The sequence below is a fragment of the Lathamus discolor genome, chromosome 1, assembly GCF_037157495.1.
Source record: "Lathamus discolor isolate bLatDis1 chromosome 1, bLatDis1.hap1, whole genome shotgun sequence".
Lineage (NCBI taxonomy): Eukaryota > Metazoa > Chordata > Aves > Psittaciformes > Psittacidae > Lathamus > Lathamus discolor.
This window is the reverse complement of record NC_088884.1, coordinates 159,625,997-159,640,684: the sequence shown is the minus strand read 5'-3', so window position 1 is coordinate 159,640,684 and position 14,688 is coordinate 159,625,997. Positions and strand designations below refer to the sequence as shown.

General features: G+C 49.4%; 1 protein-coding gene across 5 annotated transcripts; it reads left to right on the top strand.

The window, feature by feature from the left end:
* Positions 1–302: 302 nt before the first annotated feature.
* On the top strand, positions 303–8,433 carry CD8A (CD8 subunit alpha). Of its 5 annotated transcripts, none has more exons than XM_065661661.1 (7): positions 303–319; positions 958–1,112; positions 1,648–2,007; positions 2,454–2,549; positions 3,068–3,184; positions 5,333–5,363; positions 8,009–8,433. In XM_065661661.1, exons 2-7 carry the CDS (start codon positions 1,067–1,069, stop codon positions 8,061–8,063), a joined length of 705 nt encoding a protein of 234 aa, XP_065517733.1. In that variant the 5' UTR covers positions 303–319; positions 958–1,066; the 3' UTR covers positions 8,064–8,433. The 5 variants fall into 5 exon arrangements, with proteins under 5 accessions (XP_065517733.1, XP_065517724.1, XP_065517716.1 ...); XM_065661652.1 differs by lacking the exon at positions 303–319 and adding an exon at positions 563–596; XM_065661644.1 differs by lacking the exon at positions 303–319 and adding an exon at positions 648–659.
* The last annotated feature ends 6,255 nt before the right edge of the window (positions 8,434–14,688 follow it).

The following is a 14,688-nucleotide window of genomic DNA, read 5'->3' as shown; positions in this document are numbered from 1 at the left end:
CACACATCCCAGCAGGGCCTAACAGCAGCTTTCCTCACTCACCAACACGCATTTGATGCGCAATGGAATACAGCCAGCTCCTAAACCATTTTCCTTCACTCATCATTAAGCAGCAGCCACAATAGCAACGGCATCAGCAGCACCTGATTCCTGACACAACCAAGGAAAAAGGGGGATTTCTTTGCAACGGAGTCATAGAAAAACACCTCCCACAGAAAAGCAACCAACACGAAAGCCAAGAAGTGCCGGTAAGAAGAAGATCTACAGCGCACCAGCCCACCAGCATCGCAGTTCAAGGCGGCATCACCCATACCCATGTGTGAGTGGTCACTGGAGGCGGCAGCGAGGGCGCTCCCCGTTGGAGCACGCAGGGGGTTGCTGGCAGGGCGGAAGACCCTGTGGTTCCAGAAGCAAACCACAAGAAGTCAAAAGCACAACCCGGGAGCATGGGGCTTTCTCGATTGGTTTCACATCAGAGACCACCTGCCTCGCGCTAAGCGGCTTCTGCACAGCAACTGCAGAGAGGGCTTGCAAAGAGAACAACCCAGCGGCACCTGAAGGGCTCAGCTGCGGGGCAGCCACACGTGTGCTGGGGGGTAAACAACACTTGCCATGGAACACCCATGGGGTGGTGAAACAGGGTGTGCTCTGCCGTCCATGTGAGATGCTGCGGGTGCGCGCGAGTGAAGGCAGCAGAGTCCCTGCAACCTGGGGCCTGCAGCCAAAGCGCTGGGCTTGTCCATCACTTGTGTGGAGCTGGAGCTGCTCTGAACCCCCAGATGGCTGCAGGGGCTGATCCTGTCTCAAACATGAGCATCATCAGTCTGGATCTCTAGGGGAGTCACTGAGGCAAAATCCTTGCAGCACCGTTAAGAACCGATAGTGATAAATGAGCCCGAATTCTGGGTTAGAGCTGGATTTCTTCAGGAATCTTATTTTCTCCTCATTTTGCTGCAGATGCTCAACATCGCCCAAGAGGGTCCTGGTGACATCACATCCTCCCCAAACAGCAGCACAGCCTACCCAAGTCAAGCAAGAAAGATCATCTCTGCTCCGCCACACCAAGATGACCGGGGCTCCTGCGTTGCTCCTGCTGCTCACACTGGGGCTCTGTGAGTATGGACACTATGGGGTTGTGCATCACCTTCACTGGGATGGGCAAGTAAATCCCTGCCCCTGAATCCAGGAAACTGGGCTAAATGGTTAAAGGGAATGTAAAAAGCAAACCAAAAAGGGTGGCTTTGAGGTTTGCTCGGTGGAGGTGAAGGTGCACGGATGGATGGGTGGCTGCAGCATCATTTGTGCTGGGAAGGGAGCCCGGTTGCAGAAGTGGTTCTGGAGGGGAGGGGGAAAGGGAAACAGGGGGATTTAGCAGTCAGTGTTTTTAAGGAGTCACTTTGTGTGAGCTGGGAAGGGCTAACAACCCTGAGAAGGCAGTTGAAAGGCAGCACCCACCTTTAAAGCCTGGGTGGCTGATTGCTGAGCAGCCTCCATGCACAATCCCAGCAAGGACTCCAATAAAACCTCCAAGTCACCCAGGCAGCATGGTCCTCCCTTTGCATTTGACCTCATGGACAAGGAACGAGGTTTGTCCGGAAGGAACATGGCTCTTCCCGAGCGGTTCCCACAAGGATTCCTCTCCCACAGGCTGCCCTGGGATCCGTGGCCAGAGGTATACGATGAAGATCCACAGCACCACGCAGCCCCGGCTGGGACAGCGGCTGATGCTGCAGTGTGAGAGCAACAACATGGGCAGTGGCGTATTCTGGGTCCACCAGGACAAGGCTGCGACCCTTCACTTCATTGTCTTCATCTCTTCCCTTTCCCGCATCACCTTTGGAGGGACTAGTATGAGGACATCCAAACGCTTTGAGGCGAGGAAAGACAGCAAGTTCTACTGGTTGGTAGTGAAGTCTTTCATGCCAGAGGACGAGGGGAACTATTTCTGCCTCATGAACACCAACCAAGCCCTTTACTTCAGCCCTGGCCAGCCCATCTTCCTCCCAGGTCAGCAACACCTCCATCCAACCTTGGTTAGCTCTGCCAGCACCTCCTGTCCCTGCCTGTTGTCACCAGTCACCTCTCCCACAAACCCCATTGTCTGTGCTTGCTTGCCCAGTGCAGCCAGAGGCTCCCTGCTTGCCTTCTCATGGCCAAAAGCACAGGTGATGGGGCAGACACAGCATCACCTCTCCCCATCTCCGCTTCTCCATCCCATTCATGGCTCTTCAGGGATAAGACTAAAGCAAAGTCCACCACCACCCCCTTGGCAGGGAGTAAGAAATAAGGAGCCTGCAGCTCCTTACTGGGTCTTGGGGGAGTCACAACCCAGCGTGGGCTCTATGAGGTCCCCTTGGACCTGAGCCCTGTGGCCAGGGGCATGGCCTGGGGTGGGAGAGCACAAGGGCAGGAGGACGCTATTCACTGTGTTCTACATCCATTTTCACTTACAGTCACCACCACAATGGCACCCAAAACCCTACCATCACCCACCGCCTCAGCACCCAACATCACCGAAAGGGACCCCTGCGTGAAGACCCCGGATTCAGGTAGCCCTGCTGCATGAAGGGAGAGGGGAAGAGCTGGGCTCCGGTCCATTGGGGATCCTGAAGGCATTTTGGGATGTGGGGAGTGTGAAAACCCATGGAGCTTTAGCAGAGTTGGAAGGATTGAACTCCAGCGTTTCATCCTATGTAGGAAATGATGTAAAAGCATGAGTGGGTCTCACGCCTGGGCACACTGGGAAGAGATGGAGGGAGGTATGGGGATGGGTTTGGACTCAGCAGGGGATACAAGAACACCTTTGGCTACACATCCTCCCAGGGACTGCTGTGCCAGTTCCCTCTGAAGTCGCCAGGATCCCCCAGTTAACCTACAAACACCACTCACGGGTTTACTTCTGCCTTTTGATGCTGACGTAAACGATCAGCAGTGACTGACGCACTTGTGGAGGTCACTGGTGGGCCAGGGGGAACCCTCTGCTTCACCACCAGCCCCACTGAACACCAGGCAGGTCCCCTGGCTCCACCAGCACACGGTGGACCTTCCCCTTTCTCTAATCCTGCAGAGGCCAGCAAGGAGAAAGGGCTGGATTTCCTATGTGACATCTTCATCTGGGTTCCCATGACAGCCGCCTGCTTCCTGCTCCTGCTCGCCCTGGCAGTCACCGTCATGCTGTGCCAGCGTAAGAGTCGCCCATAACCCTCTGTAGACATTCCTTTAGCCTGAAACTGCAGCCCTGGCCTTCAGGGGAGGAGATCTTCCAACTATCCCCTTTACATAGGCACCAGATAACCGGGACAGCCAGCCCTAGAGAAGGATCACTGCTAAAATCACTGCATTGTACTCATCAGTAGGCTTAGGCTGGGAAATAGCTATCAATTTAGAACCATAGAATCATAGGGGCTGGAGCAATAGGACAAGAGGTGATGGGTTTAAACTGAAACAGGGGAAGTTCAGGTTAGATATAAGGGAGAAGTTCTTTCCTGTGAGGGTGGTGAGGCACTGGCACAGGGTCCCCAAAGCAGTGGCGAATGCTCCATCCCTGGCAGTGTTCAAGGCCAGGTTGGACAGAGCCTTGGGTGACATGGTCTGGTGTGAGGTGTCCCTGCCCATGGCAGGGGGCTGGAACTGGAGGATCTTCAGGTCCTTTCCAACCCAAACCATTCCATGATTCTATGATTCTATGATTTAGGTTAGAAAAGACCTTTGAGGAAGAAAAATAGATTGTAAGTAGAGAAAACTTCACTCTACCAAACTGTATTGGCTCTACCATCCTTATCTCAGTGTATCAGAGGGTGAAAGTACCAGAACATGAAACACTTTGACAGAACGAACATGCTCTGGGCACACAACTTGTGAATTCAAATGCCAGGACTCGCGCTGGCAGCTTGAGCTGCAGCCAAATGAGCAACTTAATCCCACGGGTTCAGAGGCTGCTGCAGTTAAAGCAGTAACACAGAATCTCTGGGCAGGCAAAAGCCCTGTAGTGAAAGTTCATCTTTCACTACCCTGAGCAAGCAGCGAGTGCAAATGTGTTGAACTCAATTCAGTGCTCACTGACACCAGTTCAGCTTTGAGGTACCCCAGAGGTTGCCCTGATTCCATTAAACCAGCTCAGCTCATTTGCCTGGAACACCACAATTTTGCTGTGGAGTGAACCCAACTGGATCCTCACCTCCCCACAGCCTGGAGCTGATGTGAGATGGATTCATCAGCCGAGCCAGCTGAAATATCATAGAATATCATAGAACTACAGCCTGGTTTGGGTTGCAAGGGACCTTAAAGCTCAGTCAGCTCATCCACGGGCAGGGACCCCTTCCACTGGAGCAGCTTGCTCCAAGCCCCTGTGTCCAACCTGGCCTTGAGCACTGCCAGGGATGGGGCAGCCACAGCTTCTCTGGGCACCCTGTGCCAGCGCCTCAGCACCCTCACAGGGAAGAGCTTCTGCCTAAGAGCTCATCTCAGTCTCCCCTCGGGCAGGTTCAAGCCATTCCCCTTGGCCTGTCCCTACAGGCCCTTGTCCAAAGCCCCTCTCCAGGTTTCCTGCAGCCCCTTTAGGTATTGGAAGGATGAAAGTTAGTTTTCCAGCATCCTTCAGCCCTGCAAACTGCTCAGCATCAGGGCCCGCAGCAATAGGGAAGAATGCAGGAAGAAAACATTGATAAGCCCCAGGAAAACATCATTCTCCTTGAGGGAAATGGCTGATGCTGCAGCAGAGTGCCCAGAGTTGGTGCCTACCCCCTCTGCCCTCACCAGGGTTCCCCAGTTAAGATACAAACACCGCTCAGTGATTTATTCCTGCCTTTTAATGCTGATGTGAATGCTCAGTGAAAACCCATGAGCTGCAGCCCATTGCTGCAGCCCCAGCCCTCCAGGGCAGATTCCCCCCACCCCCTTATACTAAAATGAATGTCCAGGCATTGTATTTTCCTGAACACATCCCAGAGTAATCACCTAGATGCTAAAATGGGGACGAGCTGGCATCATCCCCACTAGGAATTAATTGATGCCAATGGGTTTTCAGCAACATGCCCAAGCTGCTAGAGAGCAAGGAAATCTAATTCCCTGTCAGTGTTCCCAGGCTGATGCAGCTACTGTGACTCAGGTGAAAACCTGGTTCATTAAGATACTCCGGGACTGCTGGGGGCATGTGAGCTGCAGCCCTGCTTCCCTGCATGGCCTTCCTCCAAAACAAGCTGGGTTTATCCATCTTCATATGTCCTGAAGATAGCAAGCTGCTGGGGAACGCCAGCCCTACCCCACTGCAGCGTTTCTTTGCTGAGCTGTGAGCTGGCGTCTTTGAACTGACACGTTTTCTTCTTCATTTTAGAAACCAGGAGACGAAGATGCAGATGTAAAAGGTTAGTAAGTGACAGGGCTGCGTGTCTGAAACTTGGCAGCACCTCATCCGCAAGGGATAAAGCAGGCAGGTGCCAAAATCCAACCTTAAACATTCTTCATCCGATATACAGTGGATGGGAGGGGGATGTGTAGTGAATCAAAGGCAAAAAGGAGAGAGAGGTAAGATTCTCTTCTCCCATGTCTGTTTCTTTCATCTTAAGTCATTCAAATCACTGAGCACTGACTCTGCAATAGAAAGACATGAGGTGTTTGTGGCAGCCTTTGTGCATCACTTGATACTTGTGTGCTCCCAGGGCACAATGTGCTCCTACGTGCCTCCAACCTGAGCCTGGGGTGACAGTATTTCACTCCTTCCCCCCGCCCCAGGCTGTTCATTCAGAGCCATCATTGGACCCACAGATTAAATTAGATACAAGCTATTGCATCCCAAATCCCTCTCTGCACTATTTTGGACCACCGTCACCATGGCTTTGTGCCTCTGTTTCCCCAACAGGCATTAAGGAACACCGGCAGAGGGGCTGACGCAGCCTTAGATGACTTTCTTAGATGACAGCAGTGCAGATGTGCATAGCTTTAGGGTTAACCCATTTCCTCGGGCAGACAGGACCCCTTTCTTTATGCTCTCCCTCTGCCTCCCCCCATCACCCTGAGTCAGCAGGAAAACCCTACCAGAATAAGAACTGCAATTTGCCAGTTTGGATGAAAATAAACCCTTTTGTCCATGAGGAATCCACGTTTTGCTCCTGCACATCGACCCCCTGCTCTGCACAAACCCAGGTCTGGTGCCAAGTGCACCCAACCCAGGCTGGTGGCAAGCAGCCAAAATCCCTGCTCCTGCTCTGGCCAGGCTCACGCCTGGAAAAGCTGGGCTGCAAGGTTTGATTCACATCTCTGAAGCCTTATTCTTTGTAAATCGAGCATCTTTTAAACTGGATACAGTCAAGTGCTGTACATTTATGGGATTCATAGTAAAAAATAGGGGGGTTAGTTGCCCAAATTAGTACGCTCAGAAAGAACCTTCCTCCCCCTGAATTAACAGGAATTGGATCCTTACAACCTTCATTTCTGAAAGGCAGAACACATCAGAAATCACTGCCGGAATAACCTTGGAATGGTTTGGAATAATAATACAATAACTTGGTATAGAATAAGAACAATGGTGTTCAAGGAGAAGGGCACTGAGCAGCAATGCCTCTCCCCCTTGGGTGTAATCTTATACCAGAATACAGCTGCAGCCATAGACCTGTGTTTGCTTTCACCTGGCTGAAGAAGTTTATGTCCTGTTTATGATGGATATTTACCCTACCCAGCCCTCTTCAGATCCCTGCCTGGCTTTCCAAGGGCTAAATAGAATCATAGAATAGTTCGGGTTGGAAAGGACCTCAAGATCATCCAGTTCCAACCCCCCTGCCATGGACAGGGACACCTCACACTAAACCATCCCACCCAAGGCTTCGTCCAACCTGGCCTTGAACACCGCCAGGGATGGAGCACTCACAACCTCCCTGGGCAACCCATTCCAGTGCCTCACCACCCTCACAGGAAAGAATTTCCTCCTTATATCCAATCTAAACTTCCCCTGCTTAAGTTTGAACCCGTTACCCCTTGTCCTGTCACTACAGTCCCTGATGAAGAGTCCCTCCCCAGCATCCCTATAGGCCCCCTATATGTTAACAAAGAGCTGAACACTAATTAGCTAAATGCTAACAAGGAGCTGCTCTTTCACCCCTTTGAGGACGATGTTTGCATTCTTCACTTACATCAATCCCTGTTACCAGCCCTGTGCAAAGATGCTCTGTCCCTAAGGGGGAAAACCACTCTGCAGAGCTCCGTGTTGCACCCATGGGGCAGTTGGGTTACAAGTGCCTCAGGAAACCATGTCACCCAGGCCGGCTTTGCTTCGGCAGCGCTGCAGGGACACAGCGCCGGTTTAAGCAAGCGTAGCAGATTTAAGCTTTTATTTAGAGAGGGAATCCCTGCTGCTCGGAGCAGCTCCCGGTTATTGAAATGAAGCTCTTGGGAAGTTAACAGCGCAATTCACCCAATTAAAGCGCGCCCCAGGGGCTGGCCTGGGATTCTTGCTGGCAGCCGAAGGATTCATTCCCCCCACACATGAATCTGCAGTGCAAACCGGTGCCAAATCCCCAGCTCATTAAAGCAGCAGCAAGCCAGCGGTTGCTGGAGCCCAGTGACTCCAGGCGTTTTGGGAGCACAGCGGTTGTGTAGAAACCCTCCCCTAAAACTGCTCTGCAGGGCACGGGGCTGCAACAAGCGAAAGTCCTCATGGATTGAGAGCGGCTTCCCTAACTCCAAGAAAAGCCCTGCGCTCTTCTTCAGTCACTTCTGAGTGTGGGGACAGGCTCACTGAGAGGCCAGTGCGCAAGTCAGGAGCGTACTTAAAAAGCCTTTCTTAATTAGTGTAACAACTAATTATCTTCATTAAATAGGATAAGGAGGACTTAAAGTCCTTCTACTGCCTGTATCTAGCTGAAATGTTTGCCATGGATTTAGGAGCACTTCACAGCCTGCTCGTGGATGTCCCAAGCTGCAGACCAAGGCTAAAGGAGCTCAGCAGCAGCCATACATTGAGCACGTTCTTGTTCCTTTCGCATCAAAGTAAATCAACCCCTTCTCCCCTCTCTAGACCTGCAAACGGGAAGCCCAATGCGAAACGTGGCACACCAGGACCACACGCATGAGCACCTGCACCGTCTCCTGCAGCTGGCACCGCACAAGCCCATCACCTGCGTTATCCACAATGCTACTCCTCACGCACTCTACCCTAAGCTGAAGAGAAGATGGAGCAGAGACACACGGGCAGCAAGCGGGCACTGCTGTGAACCACACACTAAAGCACAGCTCCTTCCACAACATGAGGCTGTCAAATTTACTCCCAAAGCCAAACACCATCTCTATTCCCAGCGATGGAGCTCTGTGGCTCAGGGAAAAGGAACAGGTCAATCCTGATGCTGTTGTGCATCAGTGAGAAGCTGATGAGAAAGAAGGATATTTGCTGGACCTTTGTTTCAAGGGGGGGTGTTATTTCCTTCCAAACTGAATTTCCTACAAAATGAGGAAGAAATAAACGCCCTCACTTTAAACATCCTCTTTGTGCAGTGCCATGTCTGTCCGGGGAGTTTGCCTGTTTCATCTCATAGGGTGGTTTGGCTTGGAAAGGACCTTAAGATCGTTCAGTTCCAACCCCCTGCCATAGGCAGGGATGCCTCACACGCCTCATGTAACACAGGGCTGCACTGAGAAGGTAACAGTGGATTAAAGGCCTTCACTTTTTAGGTTTATACAGTCCTGGGGGCTAAGGTTTGCTGCTTCCTCTCCTGCTGCCCTTGTTCTGCTGCGAGCCCCACTTCCACTGGCTTCAGCAGCAGCTCTGCCTGAATCCCGGTGGGAAGATATGGTTGAGTGGTTCACTTCACTTTGGTCAAGGAGGACTTCAGCATCCTGACCTGGGACACGCTGATTGACTGCAATGAGTTCTGGTTTCTACAGCTCTGTATACGATGTAGATAAGTCCTTACGACACTTGTGAATCATGAACAGAGACACAAAGCAATGAAACACAGTTTCTAGTCACACTCAATGATGTTTCTTTCTTTCTTCCTTCACTTCCCAGCCTCAGAAAAGCTAAAATCCTTTGTGAAGAAAATCAGTGAGGGTTTGAGGCCGTGATTTATGCACCAGCCTGAGCTTTAGGATGCCGGAGCTCAGCTTCCAGCTTCCCACAGCCTAAAACAATCTAAAGCATCTTCCCAGGGACTTGCAAACGGGCCCCATAGCACTCCCCCATCCCAGGGAGCTGCTATGAAGCTGGAGGAGATAAAGGCTCTGGAGGTTCTCAGGTGTTCATGCCAAGGGGCTGATAAAAGCCTGGTGGGAAAGGAAAAGAATGCAAGAAACCCTTTGCCGGTCTCCTCCTCTGCAAACGAGCTGGGAAGGAGAGAAATCCAGAGGAAAACAAGCTCTTCTAAACTTAGTTTCCTGTAATATCTAATTAAAGGGACCAGGTGTTTTAAACAGTAGCAAGCAAGCACTGAACAACAACCGCATGTACCTCCATCAGTAGGAAGTAACAGAAAAGCCTTAACACTGCAATGCCTGAGTTCACAGAAACACGGAGATTCATTCAGCCTAGTCAGGGTGAGCTCGTTCAAGCCCCAGGGGCTCAGCTGGGGAGCAGAGAGGGTCTCACTGCACGTGTGGGGCCAGGCTCTGCCCCACCGCAGTCAGCTCCTCCCCAGTGTGCAGCCGCAGTGCGAGAGCATGAAGCAGATCTACTCATCAACCTGCTCCTAAGCAGGCTGGCTCTATTTACCTTCATTGTAATACGCTATAGTTACTTAAATCAGTCCAATCTCATCCTAGAGTCAGCTCTAACCATGCAGATGAACAGCTCGTACCTTTTCCCTCTCTCCTATAAGCATCAAGTTTGTTATTAACTTGCCCCAAGTCTCCTGACTTACTTTGAGCTAGAAGTTTTCACTCACAAAGCTTTAACTCCAAGTGTTTCTGCAGAACAGTTTCCAAGAGGCAGGCGCATCGCTGCCTCACTGCAGCATTCTCTTTCCTCACTATTCTCCATCACTTCACACTGAGCTTTCACATTACACTAGAGCTCTGGTCTACATCCTGTCACGTTCCTGTAACCCAGGTTGCCGGGCAATGCTCTCGATCTGGTGCTAACCCCCAGACCTAAATCCTCTGCCAAGAGATCACCTCTGCACTTCCACAGGGAACTTCCCACCACACTCCAGCTCTTTTACATGATTCTGTGGGCAGAAGGTGAAACGATCTCATTGCACTCACCTATTGCTCTTTCCCCGCAACAGGACACACACTGCGCATGGGAAGCACTTCCCTTAAAATGCGTTTTCTGTAGCAAAATGAGCTCGATTAGATTAACTGCATAGTGTTAAACACTGAGCAGAAACCTAGCAGAAGTGGTTCTGACCATCATACAAGTCCTTGCAGCAACTAACAGCTGCTGGGTCACAGCCAGGTGCCTGAAAAGAAACAGAAAAGGGAATCTCCTCTTGGACAATAATGAGCCTTTGCTCATTAATTCACGACCCCAGGAAGCTCCCAGCAGTTTCAGCGCTGCACAGGAAGGATTTGCATTGCACTAGTACTGCCCACCCAGCACATTCCCTTTTTAGGTGTGTTTTACATACAGAGGAAGCCCAGTTAAGAGACACAGTACAAATTCTCCTGCCTGCCAACATCTGGACAGTGGCATCACAGCTGTAAGAGACAAGGGCTTTTAACTGCGGGTAATCGCGCTATTCAAAATACGTGACTGAACACTCATCTATTAGCAGCTCTCAGCTTCTCACTTACTACCAGCCAGGCAGCATCTCCTTTATCTTCATTCATGTCTTTGGATCTCTCTAGAACACAGATCTTGGTGGTCTCTGATTTTGGTTCTTACATCTTAGATGTATAGGTCTTGGATCTTAGATAGCTAAAGGGATGGCTCACCCAAACTGCATATTAAGCTTGGCTGCAAACTGCATATGAGGTACCAGCAGAAATATTATCCCTCTGTACCATTGTAACAGACATCATGAACATAAACCTATTAAGGAATTAACTCTAAAAGCATATTCAGCTCTCCATCTGCAGACTTGGAGAGATACTACAAGTACATGTCCATGGACTGCTATCTGTCCCAAGATACCTGGAGTAAAAGTTGTTCACTTGTCTCTTCTTAGCTGGGCTTTTCTACGTAAGAACCACTGCAATTTAAATGTGCTTTGGAAATACATCAAATAGGCTGGACTGAACTGCTGGGATATGCCTTCAGCCAAGTTACCTCTGCAGAAGGTCAGAAGGCTGAGGGAACCAGAAGCAGCAGCTTAGGGCATGCACCAGAACAAACACTTGCTCTTCTTTAGTCACTGCCCTGAGCTTCATGCTGAATACCCCAAAACTGAGGAACAACTCACGGGCAGAGAAGTTTGCTTAAGCCACCAGCCTGACTTCACTAAGGAACCTCCAGCAGAAGTGACACAGCACAGCCTTCCAGGGCAAGACCGAATTTCCTTCACCAGCTCTTCCTTCCACAGAGTCCCCGACTGATCCGTCTTCCAGTTCAGTCAGCTGCAGCCAGCACTGCATCTCAGAGCTAAACCTACAGCTCAGAAAGGTCAACCTTCCATTCACATGCAGAGCTGAGAACAATATTCTTTACAATCAGCTTAGGTTCTTTGCACAAGACATTTACCTTTGCACCCCTATTAATAAACTACCAAAAGAAGGCAAAACCCAAACCACACCTTTTACACTAAAACCTTACTAACCAGATGCAAATACCAGTGCAGCAGTGAGAAGGGCAGGAGCAAAAACACCTCCAGCCCTGCTGCAGGGGTGAATGACTAACACACCATCAAGTGAGAAGGCACGGAGATGCTTCTAGCACACCAAACAAGTTCAGAACAAACCCGGCTGGGTTTGTGGCTGAGCAGCAGTGTCTGGCCTGCTGCTTGCACCGGTAACAAGAGGAGGACTGGCTGAGCTGCAGTTCAGAGAAGCAGCTCAACAGTGCTTGTTTCTCCCATGCAGGAAGCTGGTGGACAGGCCCTGCAGATCTGACAGCTTTTTGCTAACAGCATGGGGAGGAGGTTTTAGGTCAAAGCGAGGAGGTGACTTTGCAAAGGCAAAAGCTGGAAGCTGTTACAGGTTAATACGAGACAAGAGTCTGAGCTATAGAACGACTTCCAAAGAGAAGCAGAAGGGATTAAGTTTGGTCAGAGGTTGACAGTTACCTAACTCAGAGCTGAAAATACCACTGCAGCAGCTCAAACCTCTCAGAAGCCGACGGACTAAAGGCAAAAACCTTGGAGTTAACACTTAGTGATGGGACGAGCAGGAGCTGATTTACAGTTTAAGCATAACCTCAACTAACAAAGAACAAAGGGTACAAGATAGCCACTGAAAGCCCCGTGAAGCTGAGGGAGACATGAGATGCCCTCACAACACAGCATTTGTTAGCCTCGTCAGACACATGCTTCTCCCCCGAAACACTTTGAGTGATAAAGGATTTCGATGAGTTAAGTAAGCTCCAGATAAATAACACAGCCAAAATCACCCCAAAAGAGCCAGTTATTGGAAGGGCTGGTTAAAGTCACTTTGTCCAAGCCTGGATTTCACTTGACAGACGAGCTGGCACAATGAATGCAGCTAAGCTCAACCCAGACTCCTCAGACTAATGCCGGGGTGCATGTAGCACAAGTAAGTGCTCAGAAGCCATCCCCTGGCTGCTGTTTCTACAGCATTCAGCACAGAAAAGCCGTGTAAGGTGAGGGGAGCATTATAGAATCACAGTAATCTCTGGCAGAACAGTAACCAGGCAGTGAAATACAGCCTTCCTGTAACTAGGCTTCTTCTTCTGATTCATCTGAAATCAAATCTATGTGACATGCAGGGTCAGCATGACCTATCCATCACTGGATTCCCATCCTGAGCTGAGCAAATAAAATGCATATGATTTTTGCCATGGGAGAGCTTGTGCTCCACGTTATTGAAAACCTCCTGAGTAATTTAGAAACCTCGGAAAATACTGGAATTGACTTTCTGTTCTGAAGTGGGGGAGAAATGTGAGACAAAATAGCTGTGTTTGTATATTTAGTTCCTCCTCCAACATGAAAGCGTCTCATGGATGATGCTTAAGACTTGATCTGAGACACTCTTTGCATCTTCCCCATCCCTTTTGTTTCTTTAGCCAAAGTAAAGGAAACCCCACAGTGATAAGAAGGAAACCAAGAGCAGTGTCACTAAGTCTGAAAATAAGCCTGAAGCAGAAGAATGATGCTGGAGAAAAGGGGATATCCGTTTCAAAGGCTGAGTTCAGGTAAGCTCTGCTCACTCCAGGTCACAGCACACCCCAGCTTCAGTGCTGAGTCTCTGTTCCAGTCTGTGCTGGAACTTGTGCTGTTTGGTTGCATTCAAATGAACCCTCTAGAATGTGACAAACTCTTTGTTCTAAAGTGGAATAGGAACAACAGGAATAGGAACAGGAACTGGACAACACTACCAGGGCTTTTGCATGTGAATACACAGATAGAGCTGTCTCGTAACAACTACAAGTCAGTATGATCTGAAAACACCAGTTGCTGCAAATAGGCCCAGCAGGATTCAGTAAAAGCTTATAGTAGGCTGTAAACAACTCCAGTTTCCACATTTCCCTATAGGATTCTGAATTCAATGCAAACATGAAGTCATAAGAAATATTAAGTCACTCTTCTCTCATATGTATGCATTTTGTAAACCACTCTTCCTTTATATATGTTAGGGCTTGAATTAAATTCAGAATAGTTAACACTACAGCTTTACCCACTACAGACCATTGCTGCCCCTCTCTCATTTTTCATTCTTCCTTTCCCTACACTGCAGTCTCCAAAGGAAAAGTACAAGAATTTGGATAGATTAAGGAGCATGATTTTTTTCTCCTTCAAGAGACAAATCAACCTCTGCAGTGATAAGCACCGAAAGGAACACAGTATCCTGCAGCAAGCAAACCAACCTTGCAAGGACAATCTAACCCAAACTCACTGTGTGAAACCTTGTGAGATGGCTCTGAGTAGTCATAAACAACTTCAACCTTATCGAGCAGCAGCCATCCTGTACAATGTTAAGAAGAAAAGCAACAGGATGGAGACAGGTGTGAGCTGACAGGGCTGAGAAGCTCTTAACTCTTTACTTGTAACACAGAGCTTACACTGCAGCTTCTGCACACATTAATTTGACTTCCACAGAGAGGCAAAAATCAATTGTGTTTCAGTAGCAAAATGCTGCTTTCTAGGAGAGAAGATTGGCTGTTCAGCCACGTCTACCTGAACCGTGTAGTGCTGAAATCACTGCAGGAAAAGGCTTCACCTGATTAAAAAGTACTTCACAGAGCAGCCCATCACAAAGACTAATGGGAGGTGAGGGTATGAGCTCTGTGGTAGATGACAGGCATAGTACTACAGAAGTCAGCAATACCCTTTGAGATCAAAAAGGTTAGGTACTCCTTTCATTTCCTACTACCTGTTTGTAGTGTTTGATTATGTTTGATAACTCGAAACCCCACAAGAACATACAATAGATTTCCTTCCCAAGTGATTTAACAAAATTAAAACTCAGTGTATTAACAGACATAGAGCTAACACTACTGAGGTGCTGTGCTGCTGCAGGAACCCTGCTATAAACATCTATTACTTCTGGAGTACCCATAAGCTAAACTAAACCTTTTATATAAGCGTGGTGAAAGGATTCCTGGCTTAAGGCCCACCTACATTACCAACTGGTGCACTTGCTGCTGCAGAGCTG